The 15,279-nt window shown below is 35.6% G+C and overlaps 1 protein-coding gene across 1 annotated transcript; it reads left to right on the forward strand.

The window, feature by feature from the left end:
• The first annotated feature begins 209 nt into the window (after window positions 1-209).
• On the forward strand, window positions 210-3,255 carry LOC107040998 (mitochondrial cardiolipin hydrolase). The gene is made up of 3 exons (XM_015261347.1): window positions 210-524; window positions 2,376-2,566; window positions 2,782-3,255. The coding sequence occupies exons 1-3, from the start codon at window positions 304-306 to the stop codon at window positions 3,012-3,014; spliced, it is 645 nt and encodes a 214-aa protein (XP_015116833.1). The 5' UTR covers window positions 210-303; the 3' UTR covers window positions 3,015-3,255.
• The last annotated feature ends 12,024 nt before the right edge of the window (window positions 3,256-15,279 follow it).

The raw sequence follows: 15,279 nt of genomic DNA on the forward strand, positions 1-15,279 counted from the left end.
TTAGCAATATGTATTATTCTTTAATCATTGCAATTATTTTTCCGAAATCTTTCTATTCAATTTCCGACCGAAGGCGATCATTCCGACATATGGTTACAACTGTTTTTAACACATGTCGGTAAAAGCGATTTAATATTCGAGTTCGGAAAAGTAACGTAACGGGGCTATCAATGCTGATAGTTCTCTCTCTTTCGCCAAATGGTTGGTCTCCCAGTTTTTGTTGATACCGGCGATTTTCCAACCTGTTTCCTCGGAACCAATTATTTAGAGTCCTTCAACATTGCTTTTAATATTGTATTCATCATGACAAATGCTCTAACGTTTGGAGTTGGTTTTCTAATATTTTCTCTCGGAACTGAAGTGGCATGGCAATTGTGGAAAAAATACTTTCGCAAAAATGGAAACAGTAACAATGAGACAATTACTGAAGCACTAATCTTCAATTGTGAAAGTGCTCAATGTCGAGAGCACGCAATGAGACAGGTATCTTGTGAGATACCACATTGCCCTGGGAGAAACATCAAGTAATGAATTTTTGCTTTTACTATTCAAAATTTGTAACCAAATTCATTATTTGTCGACTGCAATGGCAATCATATCAGCAGAAAGGCAATGAAATGATGTGCCTTGAATGGATTTCTAGGAGATTTCATGCCGAATTTTATGCATTAGAAGAATAGTCTCTCCTATTTTTATATGAGCGCACTGATGCATTGATCGTCATCTTCACTTTGAATTTCAAATCACAATTGTAATTTGAATTTTATAGCAATTTTTATGCATGAATTTCAGATTCATTCGAAGTTCAATTCACCTTCATAGTTAACTTGGGGATATCTAAGTAATTTGACCATTTTTTGTTCGAATCCTTCTTAACATGGATGAAAAAACTAATTCGTGATAGATTGATAAATTTGGAATACGGTGAATTTTTTTACAAAATTTTATACTACATAGTTTCTGCGATATTCAACTCTAAACAAACAGGGGTTCGAGCCTATCCGACAGAAGGCATGTGACTTTATTTTTTGCGGCATGAGTTTCTTTTTTGTTTTATTTCTGCCCATTCCATTGGTAGCAAGCTTCCGAATGAATCCGTAATAATTTCCTATTCTTGTGACAGGCATACAACCGTAACCACGTGCTGCCGGTCTTTAGAAAAATATTCAACCTTTTAATGAAAAATATTTATACAATAGGTTAAATACCTCGGAAACTATTCGGCTGGTTGCGCCTATCCAAAATACCAACCTTCAGTATTGTAAGACCTATAATCATACCAAATTTCAATTTGTTATTTCCATTTTTTCTTAAGTTATCGTGCGCAGAAGAATGAAAAAATTTAAAAAACGGAAAAACGGGGATATCCCGAAAACTTTGTATGAAACGATATAAATATTTTGATTGAGCCAGATAGTGGCTGCTGAGCCGCGTATTTTGAAAAAAAAATTGAAATCTGTCAAGTAGTTCAAGAGGTATTTGAAGAAATATATTTACACAAAAGGTTGCATGTCTCGGGAACCGCTTGGCCGATTACGCCCATCCAAAATACCAACCTTTAATATTATAAGAGCCATAACCACACCAAATTTCAACTATCTCCATTTTTCTCGTTATCGTGCGTACAAGATTTTTCATAAAAAACGGTTAAACGGTAATATCTCTAAACTGCGTATTAAAGAGTTTAAATATTTTTATTGACCTACATAGAGGCCATCGAGACGAGTATTTTGAAAAAAAATTTAAAATCGGTGCAGTAGTTTTTGAGATATTGAGGAAAAACAAAATTTAAACAATTGTTATATCTCAAGAACTACAAAACCGATCGGGCTGAAACAGCGCATCAAAGTTGAGCTCAATAATTTAGCTACAATGAGCCAAAATTTCAAATTTTTATCTACAAATTTCGCCGTATTTATGTTGAATTTTCTAAAAATTAATCACCAAAAACCCAAGTTGCTGGATACATACATACAGACATGACTCTAAAAACATCATTTCTTCACGTTTTATAACATTCTAGATCATTTGCAATCACAATTCGGAAATCAAAAAATCTATCAAAAACAAGGCTTCCATGCGGAAGCAAAAATGAAAATTTCGTGAAAGCATTGCTTATTTGATTCAAACAATTAATCATTTCTTATTTTATTCCATTAGTTATGGTTGCCTACATCAACAAGATATGAGGGTAGAAAAACTCAATAACTTATGAAAATGTAATAGATTAAGTCATTTAGAATTTTCTCCGGAAATCCATAGGGGCTAACTTTTGGGTGGTATTGCCCTGGAATATATCTTAAAGTCACGTAATCAAAAAGGGCATGAAATTTTTGATTGAATTTCAATGGATTCGTTTTTTTTTATTCTTCCAGAAAGTTAGTACACTTTTTTGACTCTGCCAAAAAAACATTGGACGTCTGCATCTACATTCTCACATATAAAGACATCTCAGACGCAATTATTCGAGCGCATAAAAGAGATATCACCATCAGGTTGATTGTAGACTCAGGAATGTCAGAGACCAGTGGTTGCTCCACTCAATTAACTCGTATCAGACGAGCAGGTATATTTTCAGAACATGTATGAATTATGGAATTTCTGAACCGTTGGCTTAAAATACAGACATGAATCGAATTTCCTATTCCATGAGTAAATTCAATCCTCGATTTATCTGACAATAAATAGAACGAAGAAAATAGGAATGAAGAGAAAAGACAATGATAACTTGACACGAGATAAACGACTAATCAAATACAATAATACTCATTTTATTTTTAGGAATAAAAATCCGTATGCATCGTTCCACAGTCAGTCTTATGCACCACAAATTCGCCATAATAGACGAAGAATTAATGATCCTTGGCAGTTCAAATTGGACTATGCAAGCATTCTTCGGCAACTATGACGCTAGCCTGATAACGAATCAAACAGAATTAGTCCGTGTATTTTCATCCGAATTCAACAGAATGTGGAGTACGATGGACGTGACAGATCTACCATCTCAGTCCTGATTAGAAATCATCTGAAAATAGCGTTCAATTTTTAAACAGAGTCTAACATGGGTCAGTGAGATAAAGATCTCCCTCCATCAGTATTTTAATAGCAATACAAATTCGGGAGTATTATAACTCGATGCATCATAACTCTGGGACGTTTCTTACAGCTTTTCAAAGTGTTTCCTAACGTTGTAAAAAAAAATAAACGTGTTACTATGATTCATAAAAATATAATGTACTAAGATAAAAATATAATGTACCAGGATCACGTGATGAACCACAATATATATTTTTTCAAGGTTCAAAGCGCTATTTTCGATACGGCAAATTACATTGTTACGAAAATTAATTTAAAAATACACGTCGAGTGGTTTGCGTGGGCCACAACGTGATTCTCAGTGGAGGTGGGTGAGCCGTTTTCTAAATAGAATTCCCACGCGATCCGCAATTCTTACTGATAACTTTAGGATAAAATGATCAACGCCTCTGCATTCACTTTCAATTTTTATCCTGTTCAAATTTTCACATTAGATATTCCCATAAATGGACACAGAGAAAAAGTTTCTGGTTATCAGGAACAATCTCTGGATTTCAGTAATCCGTGGTGCTGAAATCTAGAGACGAAAAGTACTGTGGATAAAACTGGCAAAATTTCTCTGAGAATCAGAGAAAAAGTTCTAGTCCTTAGTCATTTTTACGGAAATCCAGTACCCATTATCGTACTTAACTCTCGATCACTCGCGCTTGGCCGCCAGCCATCATCCGTCGCACCGTTAGCGCAGCGCCGCTGGGTTAAACCGAGGGCACTGTTGCCGTCTTGGCGCTTACCGCTATGCGCGCATCTCAAGTGTGACAGTGAATGTAGCAACACTGTTGCTCGAGGGGTCGACAGAGACTCTCTCGCAACGGGCGGAGCGAGAATTTAACCAATTTAACCCTAGTCTGGCCACCAAACGCGTCCAAACGATTTTGGTCACCGCTGCGGGGATTCGCCGCCGTGTTATTTAGGCTCTAGGGTTGCCGAATTCACTCTACACTGCCCGGGCGCGTTTAGCGAGTTTCCGGTAACGTCGCGTCATGGGCAATTTCATTTAACATGGGAAAAAATAATTCATCTGTTCGAATTAATTCGTTTTGTTTAGGAATTTTTGGGGGATATCTTGTTCTAAAAACTGCTATACTTTTTTAGACACTTCAATTGATAAAGGCAAATTTTTTTGAATTTTTCCGGCTAGCCAGTCAATTGTAATTGCAGAAAAACGATGCGCGGGGGGATTTCCCTCATAGGGTGACCAATGTAGGGTTGATCAATGGAGAATTTAAGGAATTAGAAATTGCAGAGGTAATTCATTGGATAAGGTTTAAAGATAAGTTATACGTTTATGTCCGTCACGAACTTGAAATTAATTATGATCGTCATTATGCATCTATATCAATGGTTTGACATCAATTTGCATACAAATTATTTGTGACCATCATTTTCAATTGGAAAGTTTCTGCGTTACATGACCGTAATTTTTTAGATCGCGTCATATGATCAAAAAATGACGGTCATTTTGCATCTGTACCCATATCGCCTTCCCTTCCCTATTGCCCTTCCGAAAAACGCATTGGTAAAAATGACGTTATTCCGTTTTCACGTGAAAGCGCTTCAAGACATCTCCCGAATCGAAAAAACTAAGGAGTCTCTACTGTATTTAAATGCCCTTAACGGTTCTTATTTTAAGAACCTAGGATTCTTAATTCCAGTACCATGATTCTGCATTTCAGTACCGCGGTGCTGAAAACGAAAAACGTTTCTCTGTGAAGGATCTATCATTAACAATGCTATTGTGGTAACAGTCGAGGGGCCATGCACTCGTGCTTCTACAATGTCGTAAAATAGCACTACCATTTCACTTTTTGATAGCTAAATGTGTTTAATGAATATTACGTATTCAATCGCTCATCATTCCCTTCCGTCACCACGTGAATGAACCCCTGCAATCATCAACCGAGTGGACATTGTGGGAATAATAATGGGGAGTTGCCATGACGATCCTGACGTCACCAGGTCTATTACAGCCCTTACGATTCCCCATGCCGACGCCCTCCAATACTGTACATGGCATCCTACTGTGTTACATTCTTCCTGAACGATGGGATTGACGTTTATCAATCGAATTCTCTTGAATGATTTTATTGAGTTTGCTTCATTATCTCCACCAGGCGATTTATATTTGCTCGAAATTAGTATTATTACACAATCAATTCAGTTGTTTAGTATAGATAAGAATTGTTGTTGATAATAATGATGACTGGATGAAAATTAACAATGGAGTTAATAGTGATAACAATTACATATTGACATATATATATTTGAAAAATTAAAAAAAAAAATTAATTTTTTTTCTAAATTGACTCATCGTTACCCGTAGAAATTCAATCGGAGCTGCGGCTGAAACTCCGCTACGCGCTCGAACCGACCGCTCAGCTCCGGCTTGACTGTACAATGAGAGAAAAACGACCAAGTTCTTAAACAAGTCTTGTTTGGGCCAACAGTATCGTTAGTTGAAAATTACAAAAAATTAAAACATTGTTTTGTTCGAATTTGAAAGTCTCAACCATGAATTACTGTTCTGCTCTCACATCATTAGTCCAATATTTCTATTGAAATGAGTGTAAAGATGCGATATTTTAAATTAAATATCAGAAAGTAAAAACTTAAGAATTAGAATTCACTTATATTAATCATGATAATTACCATTTTTTAATAAATAATCCTTCATAAACGTGGAAAGTCCCATGTCCCTATCCTCGTCTCGTGATTTGAATGATATGGAAAGGTTAAATCCGAACTAATTACATCGTATCTTATTTGGGATAGAACAACATTAAAAAATATCTCGAGGCAAAAAATTTTAATATTTCAATAAAAATTTAAATATTTCAATTGGACAGTCCAACCTTTTAAATGGTTTTTTCATCCGTTTAGTCCGTTACCAGTTGACAGTTGGTTGCAAAACGAGCATAGGATCAATGCCTTTTCCGTTGTACCTATTCTTTTAATTGCCGAAATTTCTGTGAAATATTAAGATATTACTATAATTTGTGCATTTTTATTGTTTTTTAACCATCCGAAACCTCAGTCAAGGGATTTTCAATTCCATTTCACTATTATAACGGAGATATCAACATTTTAAAATTGTGAGTTTCTTAACTTGCGGCTTAAGAACTCACTCTATCGTAGCACCAGTTGATATGGATGGGATTTTTATCTTTTATTCTTCAATAAATCACTGTTCATTGGTGTCTATAACTCTCCTTATTAACTAAAATAATAACTCCAATCGTAATTCAATCTTGATAGACTCTTGGGACTGTCAAAATGATTAAAATGCGATAGCTCACGTCAAGCTCACATCTGAACGAGCATAGAGACAGGGACGAGTATAAGTACATTTACCTTATTTAGGCCCGGTTGCACCATCGTCTGTTAACGAAACCGCGAGATAACGTCTGTTAGTCCATAAGGATTACACATGGATAAATTTATCCCGGGGGTAAAAACAGCTAACAGGGGGTGGTGCAACCGGGCCTTAGCTCAAGAAGCGGATCGTTCGTACAAGACGGCGCCTTTTGAGGACAAAAATATCTTTTATAGAGGGAAGTTTATCAAGAAATACTTTGTCTTTAAGTTACAAGATTGCTGTCATCATTATTATCATTTCATTTAACAATTCCTTTTTGTCTGTAATTATCGAATAGCCGAAACGACAAACTACTGTCCCTTGCTTCATATAAAACGAGCATTTGTCGGGAGCAAAATACGTATGGAAATATCGAAAAAGGAAGAAGTAGAAAAGACTAAATCTATATTTTACAATAAAAATTTTCAGTCTCGACGCACGCTTCGCATGTTTGGTACAAAAAGTACTTTTTTGATAATTTTTAACAAATGATTTTTTTGGCACGAGTAAGATTTGTTTGAGAACTCTACTGGTTTTCTCTCCGTGTATAGAAAGCAGAGATGGAGCGGTGAGATAAATACTGTTAAATTGTAAAGTTGTCAATTATTAACATAAATTTTAAAAATTTTAAATATTAAATTAACCATCAATTTGTACATTCAAATTTTGAAATATTCTATTAACCAGTAATTTAGGTAGGAAGATTGACGATTATTTGGATAATCGAAAATTAAGTACCTAAATTTAGAATTAGCTTGTTAACTAAAAAATACATATCAATATTATCAAATATATTATTCACCATGAATCGGAAAATTTAATTATTAAATTTCATAGTATTTTAAATTTCTTGAATATAGTTAAACTTTGAACAATATAAGGAGATAATCCTTCTTAATATTGTCAAATCTAATATTATTGGGCATCCCTGGAGATTCTCCACGGGTAGATTAAATTATTATTATGAAAGTTTATGCCACGCTGCATATCTCGATATGCATGCATGAATGATATGAAATATTACAGAACACCCGGCCATAAATTTTGTATTCAACTAATGTAACTACACTTCAAATTCGTCGACAACGACATTTGTGGCCTTGTACTCTAATGTAGTGTTTTTATCTTCTATAATTTTTATCAGTTGTCTTGAATTATATGAAATGCTGGTGGTTTCCAAAGAAACCAACCTAAGCTAAGAAAATGGTAACAAATGACGTATTATATCTGGCAAAGATGCTATCATACGTGAAGAATGAGACAAGATATTCCAATCCCATTAGGAGAATCGCCGTAATCGAAATAACATTTGAGGGATTGTGGAAATTCTGATTAAGTATAAATTCGAGGAGACGGCTTAAGCGTCTGATGACATATCGCTCAGAATAGCGAACAACAGTCACAGAAGAATGTAGGTCGCTATGCCATCGTCGTAATGAAAAAAAAATCAAGTCATGAAATTTAGAGTTAACCGTCTCGCGTATCTCCTGTTTTCTCACTCTTCTGGATAAAAGGGCGATGCTATTCCGCAATTCGGATTCCACAATTGAAAAATTAATTTCACGAGGTTTATTCGAAAAAATATAAAAACTCAATCATAACTGTATTTTGTATCATGCGCAAATAAACAAAATTAAATTTCAAAATTTTTTTGTATTCCTACAATTTTGATCCTGCGCGTAATATAAAATCATATCATAGTTGGATCGAAAAAGTTTTTGCTTCTGTTCCACTTTATTTTTCAATTTTCTCGTGAACGCACTTCCTAAACGCAATTTCAATTTTTTTCATATTTTTAGCGCGATGGAGAAACAGGCTGGAAGTAGTACGAACCAAGTACAGTTGAGACGTTATATGCAGCAAGGAAAAATAAATTCGAAATCCCCAAAAGAACATTCATTGATAATTCTGTCTCCATGACATGGCTCACGCTCAACCAATGCAACTTTGCCACATTTATGTGAAATGCCACTTTGTAGAGCCCAGAAATATAAATTATTAATTACAGAAGTTTAGAAGTTCCGGGAAATTGTCATAGTGGATTGAAATTTTTTACTTCTTTTAATCGTCCCTCCAACCTTTAAAAGGTCATTCTCATAAGACTGTGGCGTTTCACCAATTCTGAATTAATTATTATTAATTTACTGGAGATTCAGTATAAATCGCATCTGAATGTTTCTATTCACATGCATATTAACTTCTGTTTGAAATTTACTTCTGATTTTAATTTTCGGAAATCGAAGTGCGTTCATACTTCTTTGTCAACATCCACAATAAAGAAAATGTGTTAACATCTCCGTCGTGGGTATTAAATATTTCCTTGTTGACACCAATTCTTTTCAAGAGTTCAATTCACCTTCGCCTCGGAATTAAATTTTATTAACTTCCTGATTTATACACTGAGAAAAATTTTCTAGAAAAATTCATGTGCTAGCACCATAGACAAGTCATAACTTGTACACTTGGAAAAATGAATGTGTAGCATCAGAAAAATTCTTATGCAGCATCAGAAAAATGCTTGTACAGCACCAGAACAATGATCGTTCAGCACCGGAGAAATTATTGGGAGCACCATAATGCTAAACAATAATTTTTCCTAGTGTGCGGATTGTGACTCCTTTATGATGCTTAGCACATTAAATTTTTCTCCGTGTATTGGGTAGTTATTGTACTGGCTCCGTAAATCGAAACCAGAAAATTCATAAAATCTTAACACCATTGGTACTTTTCGTTAAAGTTACGAAAAGTGCCACTTCATGCGCAAAAATCTGTAAACGGAAAGGGATTTTGCCAAGCACGTGTTTCAAAAATTAACATAGCTTTATGGCTTGGAATGATGAAACACGACGTTTTCAAGTTCCCGTGAGCTAGGCCATTGTCTTTAGCAGCTGTGTTTGTATGAAGAAAATACAACCCTCCCTTTAGGGATCCTCCTTTTCGGGACAACGTCATGAGTGACGTCAATACCTTTATAGCGTGGTATCTTAGGTAATGCCACATGACTGATACTGTTATTGCGATCCCCTCACGTACCCTAGTGGAAAAATCTAAGGCAGAGGCGTAACATGCCTGATCAGAATTTCGGATCGGACTTGATCAGTTTCTGATCGAGACCTGAACAGAATTTCCACTCGGGTATGAGTCAATTTGAGAGTGAAATTCGTAAGTGTCCTGGTAGCTCAGATGGTAAGAGCACCCGACGCGNTGATCAGTTTCTGATCGAGACCTGAACAGAATTTCCACTCGGGTAATACTAAAAATCCCTTGGATAAGCATAATGGTCAATTTCAACCCCGTTCATCTTCCTCTTGGTTATTTCATTTTCAAGAAATTTCTGGATCAGTAAAATATTTAGCTCTCACGTCTGGAGCGCAGTTATTGACGTTGAACAGCCGGTTTAAAGACATTGCAAAATTTCATGCAGCTTATTCCCTAATAATAGACATATTATTGTCCAACAATTACGTAGGAACAAATTTTCGAGATTACTCTGCGAGTGGAATTTTAAACAAATGATTATGTAAGGATTGGATTCCAGGGTAACGAGAAAACTTATTTATGCGTTGCGGAATATCGTGGACTCTTTTCTGTGCTTATATTAAAGAAGAGATGAACTTTCCACGGATAAAATATCACCATCCATCTTGAGATAATTGTTTTCAAGCACGCCTCGGAGAAACTCCAAAATTAATCTGCTACGCTGAGATGAAAAATTGAGAGGGAAATTGGAGAACAAACGTGATTACGAGGATCATTTTAAAATGTTGCATTTTCTATTCAGGCCATTCAATCTCAATAACATGGATTTTAGTGATTGTTCACGGCAGCATATAGACTGATATATTTAGGGCAGGGTGGGACACTATCGTCTTTAAAGTGTATATCCCTATAAAACATGTTTTTGTAAAAGATTTTTCTCACGTTTTGACGTGGATACGTCTGTGGTTTCAATATAGGAGGTCCTTTTGGGAAACGGTCTTTATGTGCATCGCCATCTGTCGGAATTCTAGAAAATTCTAGACATTTGGTGGTAATTCGAGAAGTTTCTTGAAATTTCGAGGGAAGTCAGGGAGTTTCTAGAAAATTCGAGAAAGAAGGAAAGACCATGGACGTATCCGCATACAATTACTGCTATATCGAAGATACAGCCGCCTGCAATTTTTCATAGATAATATTTATAATAGTCCCCAGCTACTGAAAAAAATGCTAACTAGCTCTACTACACAGTTTAGGAGATAATAAATAATGAAATGCGGCATTCTACCACGAGAGGCACAGGCCAAACGGGGTTTATGGGTTCCCCCGAACTATATTTTTCCATCTTATGACAAAACTGTTCTTAAAAAATGAATCCGTGATAGATTGATAAATTCCGAACACGATGAATTTTTTGTAAAAATTTGTACTACTTAGTTGCTGCGACATTCACCTCTAAAAAATGGAAATTTCGTGAAAGCATTCCTTATTTGTTGATGCAGTTATTGCCTGCATCAACAACCCATGAGAATAGAAAAACAATAACTTATGTGAATGCAATAAATTAAGTTATTTAAATTTTTTACTGGAAATCCATATGGACTAACTTTTGAGTCCGATTGTCTTTGGATATACTTTTATCGTCAATAATTTCAGAGTAGTAGGGTAGAATCAAGTTTTGCATTGCAATTCAAGCTTGGAATTGAGATTCATCAAAATCGCTGGTTTGAAGTTTATTGGGGTGGAAAAAATATCTAACTGTAGATAATTCTCAAATATTATCCCTTATATCTGTAGCAAAATATACAATATCCGAGATATATACTGAATATCGAATCGAAAATTACGAGTTAAATGTTATATTTGAAATCTGAGTTACTTTTTTCTTTTTGGCACTTGACATTGCTTCAGAAGAGGATGAAATAAAAATGAAATTTCCGGAAAATTTGTCAGGGGTTATTTTGTACCTCGGGAATACTGGATGTGGGGGAAATTGTCGGTGAGAAATTTGTCAATGGATAAATTGTTGTCGGTTATTTTGTCGCGGCAATTTTGTCCGCCAATCATAAGTTACGGAACCGTTCATACCCCCACACTATCACTGTATTCACCTTCCATCAGAAATGCCACATCGAAGTGTGTCATCTTCATCATCATAACAGGTTTATACCCGTAGCATCGGAAATTGAGTGATTCACCCAAGTGGAAACTCAAATCAGACGGAAATAAGAGACTGCTTTTAATTAGTTTTCAATTAAAAATGTAACGCTTGTTTGGATCCATGCCCGATCAAGATGCTAAGATTGTAAGATAAATGCTAATAATTGTAAGATATCTTCTGCAAAAAGTATTTTTTATTAAATGACAATTTCCCACCACCATTACCTTTTGTATTGGGAACTCAGATGGGGGCGGAGTGTCGATCGCGGACCCTACACGCATGGGTTCACATTTTCGCCACTCGACAGTAGCTCCTTGGGAGAGATAGGGCTCGCAACCTTCTTCCACGGGTTCCTATCCCGTCCGATAGATAGAGTATTCGAGTTCTCGACTTCCCATAGATAATTTTTATTCAATCAACTTTCCTCTCTGTGTATTTATTTAAAAAATTAGATTTTAAAATTTGTTTTTTTGTGTAATTTATTTTAAAAATTTGAATTGGGTTTCCACGTACGGCTTCCACACGCCAGGTAGAGGAATCATCAATGTCGATTTTTCAATGGAATGAAATAGCATGAGTGCAAAAAGACTAACAATTGGCATGGAAATGCTTTCGCAGATTTACACCTAACGCAGACTTGAAGAGTTTGTTGGATCAACAGTACTCAGAAACCTCTGCAGCGAATTACTCTGTTGGATAAATGCTCCGAATTGTACTGATATAGGAAGGACAATGAAGAGGTAATGTGGTGAGCTGATGAGTAACTCACCTGTAAACCTGTAACCTGTAAAGGGTTAACGAATTGGCGAAAAAAGTAGTTTTCTATTTCCGTGTGGTAATCGACAGATTTTCTATGCAAAAATCAAAAGGCCTTTTGATGTCGGTTGTATACCATCACGTCCACTCGTGAAATATCGGGTGGCAATCTCATAAATACTAAAAATAAATGCTCTTGACATTACAATTCAATCTATTACGTTAGAACTATTTTACCCTACCGATTTCTTTATTGGATCTATTTCATCAATTTTTTTGTATAAAAAGAGTTGAAAAGGAGTCGTCTAACATTAATGAGGAATTTTAGGAAGAGGAATTAGTTTGTAATGAATTAAAACTTGAGTGAGATAATTCAGAGCGCTGATGGAATTATCCAACTTTGAAGAAAAATAAGGAGAAAAAGGAATTCAGAGTTTTATGTTCATTCTTGGAGTTCTATTTTTAGCATCAAAACCACTAGCCACAACCCCTCGTTCCTGCTGAGTCAAGTGTTGAGCCTTTCCTAAAATAGAACCGACAAATTCCCAACCTCCCTCAGTGGGGGATGGTCCATCATATCTTGATGGAATATCTTCATTATCTTCGTCTGCTTTCATCTTCTCATCTTCTATTGTCGTTTTGTATGGGTGTCTGCTGAATTTTCTTAATCAGTAAAGGATCCATGAACGCGTGAAAAAAGTAGCAAAAGTCCATGAGTACAAGTAGACAAATTGTGTGAACGTCAACGTCAAGAGAAAAATTGGAAATTTCCTAGTAGTTATTGAGACTTCTCAAATTATTGTAGTATAGACTGTTAGAAATTTTCCGAAGTTTTATGGAAAATAGGATAATAATTCTCATGAGAGTGACATTCAATCCGGTTTAGAGGAAGAATGGTTATGACATTTCAAGTTTTAGGTAAAATTCAAAGAAATTCATGAGTTTTCAGTGGGACTGAGACAGAAATTTCACGCATTGGTTGAATTCTCAATGGACTATGAATATTCAGAAACAAAATAACATGGATTTTTAATTTTTTCCTGAATTGTTTCGAATTTTCACGAATTAATTGACCTGAAAAATCAAGTATTTCAGTGATTTTCAGATCATTCCATTAGAAAATCAATGGAATATTTGTTTTTTCAAAGACACGATTTCCTGAAATTTCAGTAGAAATTAAACATGCTAAAAATTTCCGGGATTTGATTCGGAAAATCCAGATTAAAATTTTCAACAGTGTATGTCAGGACGAGTGTCCTGCACTGACGAACAAAATTTTTAACATATTTACGTGAGATAAGTAATTTTTCTTCAATCGCTCAATTCTCCCAGGCATTTTAACTCACGTGGCCCGAGAAAGGTCTCATGCTTCAAAATATTCTTGTACTCAAGTATGATTTTATCGCAAATGAACTCATTCAAATCGCGCAGAAAAATCGTCAAGTATTTACTGTTTTCATGATTTTTTGTTATGCACTTCTAATGTTTCGAGATGTAATATATTCATGATGAAACGCGGAACTATAGTGATAAATGCGAATTTATTCGAGTTCCATGAAGCGCAAACATTCTGAGATTTAAGCCATTGAATAGTATGTTACGATATAAGTGAAAAATAGTATATTTCGATATGAGTGCGTAAAAGGATTTTTTTGCAGTGTGTTAACACTGGAAATAGTATATTACGCAACAAGTGCGTAATGGGTGTTTTGGCTCGTGGGAAGTTGTAAAACGAGCCGAAGGCGAATTTTACAATCCCACGAGTCAAAAAACACCATTACGCACAAGTTTCGTATACCATTTTATGTTATAGGGCCCAGAATCCGCGATTCTACCGAGCGAAGCGAGGTTAGAATCGCGTGATTCTGGGCACCTATGACATAAATAACATTTTACGCACGCAGAGCGTGTTTAAAATTTTACTTTACGCACAAGTGAAGAAAAAGTAGTTGTTTTGTGTAGTTGATTCAAAAGTAGTAGTTTTTTTAAGTCCTCCCATTCGTCAGGAAGTACTCTTTTTCATATGCATCGTACGATATTTTTTTATGATACTAGTGCGAAAAAAGTGGTTTTTTGCGCACGAAGCTTGCAAAAAGTGTCCATTTTTTACTTGTATCATAAAATAATTTTTTCATCACGCTGTGTGTAAAGTGAAATTTTACGCACGCTCCGCGTGCGCAAAACCCTACTTCCCACACATTGTGATGAAAAATAGGGTTCGATACTCGCGGGAAAAGTGTTTTTAGACTCGTGGGATTATATCACTCGCCTTCGGCTCGTGCTATAAACCTCCCACGAGCCCAAAAACACTTTCCCGCAATCGTATCGAAATATACTAATTTCTCTCAAGTAAATATGGTCTACATATTAGGAAATTTTTCTCTCACTGTGGGGTTTTTTACTCGTGTGGAATAGACTTCCCCCGAAGGCGAGGACTGACCAATTATACGGGCTAAAAATCCCATGGCCCTATATAGTCATGGACGATATTTTTCCGTAGCTATTTTTTCTTTTACGAGTTTGGAAAAGGGCCAATGCAAATCGATCCCCGGACGAGGAAAAGTGAAGAACAGTACGAAAAACGCCTGTTATAACGCCATGTGTGTCACCATACACGTTGCGCAATTTGTACACTGGGAAAAATTCTTCTGCTACATGAGAAAAATTGCTCTTGCAACACTATTAGAAGCACGATAATTTTTTTGGCGTATAGCAGTACAATTTTTCCACGGGTGCAAATTACGTTATTTTTATGATGCTACTACATGAATTTTTTTACAAAATTACTCTCCGGATGGATTCAATATTCTATGAGTTATTCTGAATCTGGCGTTGTAGGAATATTCATCACAGATTTAAGCTTGAAATCCCTTTTATTTTAAATGAGATGGAAGTTGTTATCATTGTAGCGACAATAATACTGGGTCACCACAGACGT

Source organism: Diachasma alloeum, unplaced genomic scaffold (assembly GCF_001412515.2).
Source record: "Diachasma alloeum isolate Michigan unplaced genomic scaffold, Dall2.0 Dall_scaffold_00353, whole genome shotgun sequence".
NCBI classification, from domain to species: Eukaryota; Metazoa; Arthropoda; class Insecta; order Hymenoptera; family Braconidae; genus Diachasma; species Diachasma alloeum.

Bases quoted from the DNA above. Each gene is read 5' to 3' on its own strand.
- LOC107040998 (XM_015261347.1), top strand. From the start codon at position 304: ATGACAAATGCTCTAACGTTTGGAGTTGGTTTTCTAATATTTTCTCTC. The intron at 525-2,375 runs GTAATGAATTTT...TTATTCTTCCAG, and splicing joins TGCCCTGGGAGAAACATCAA to AAAGTTAGTACACTTTTTTG. The intron at 2,567-2,781 runs GTATATTTTCAG...TTTTATTTTTAG, and splicing joins AACTCGTATCAGACGAGCAG to GAATAAAAATCCGTATGCAT.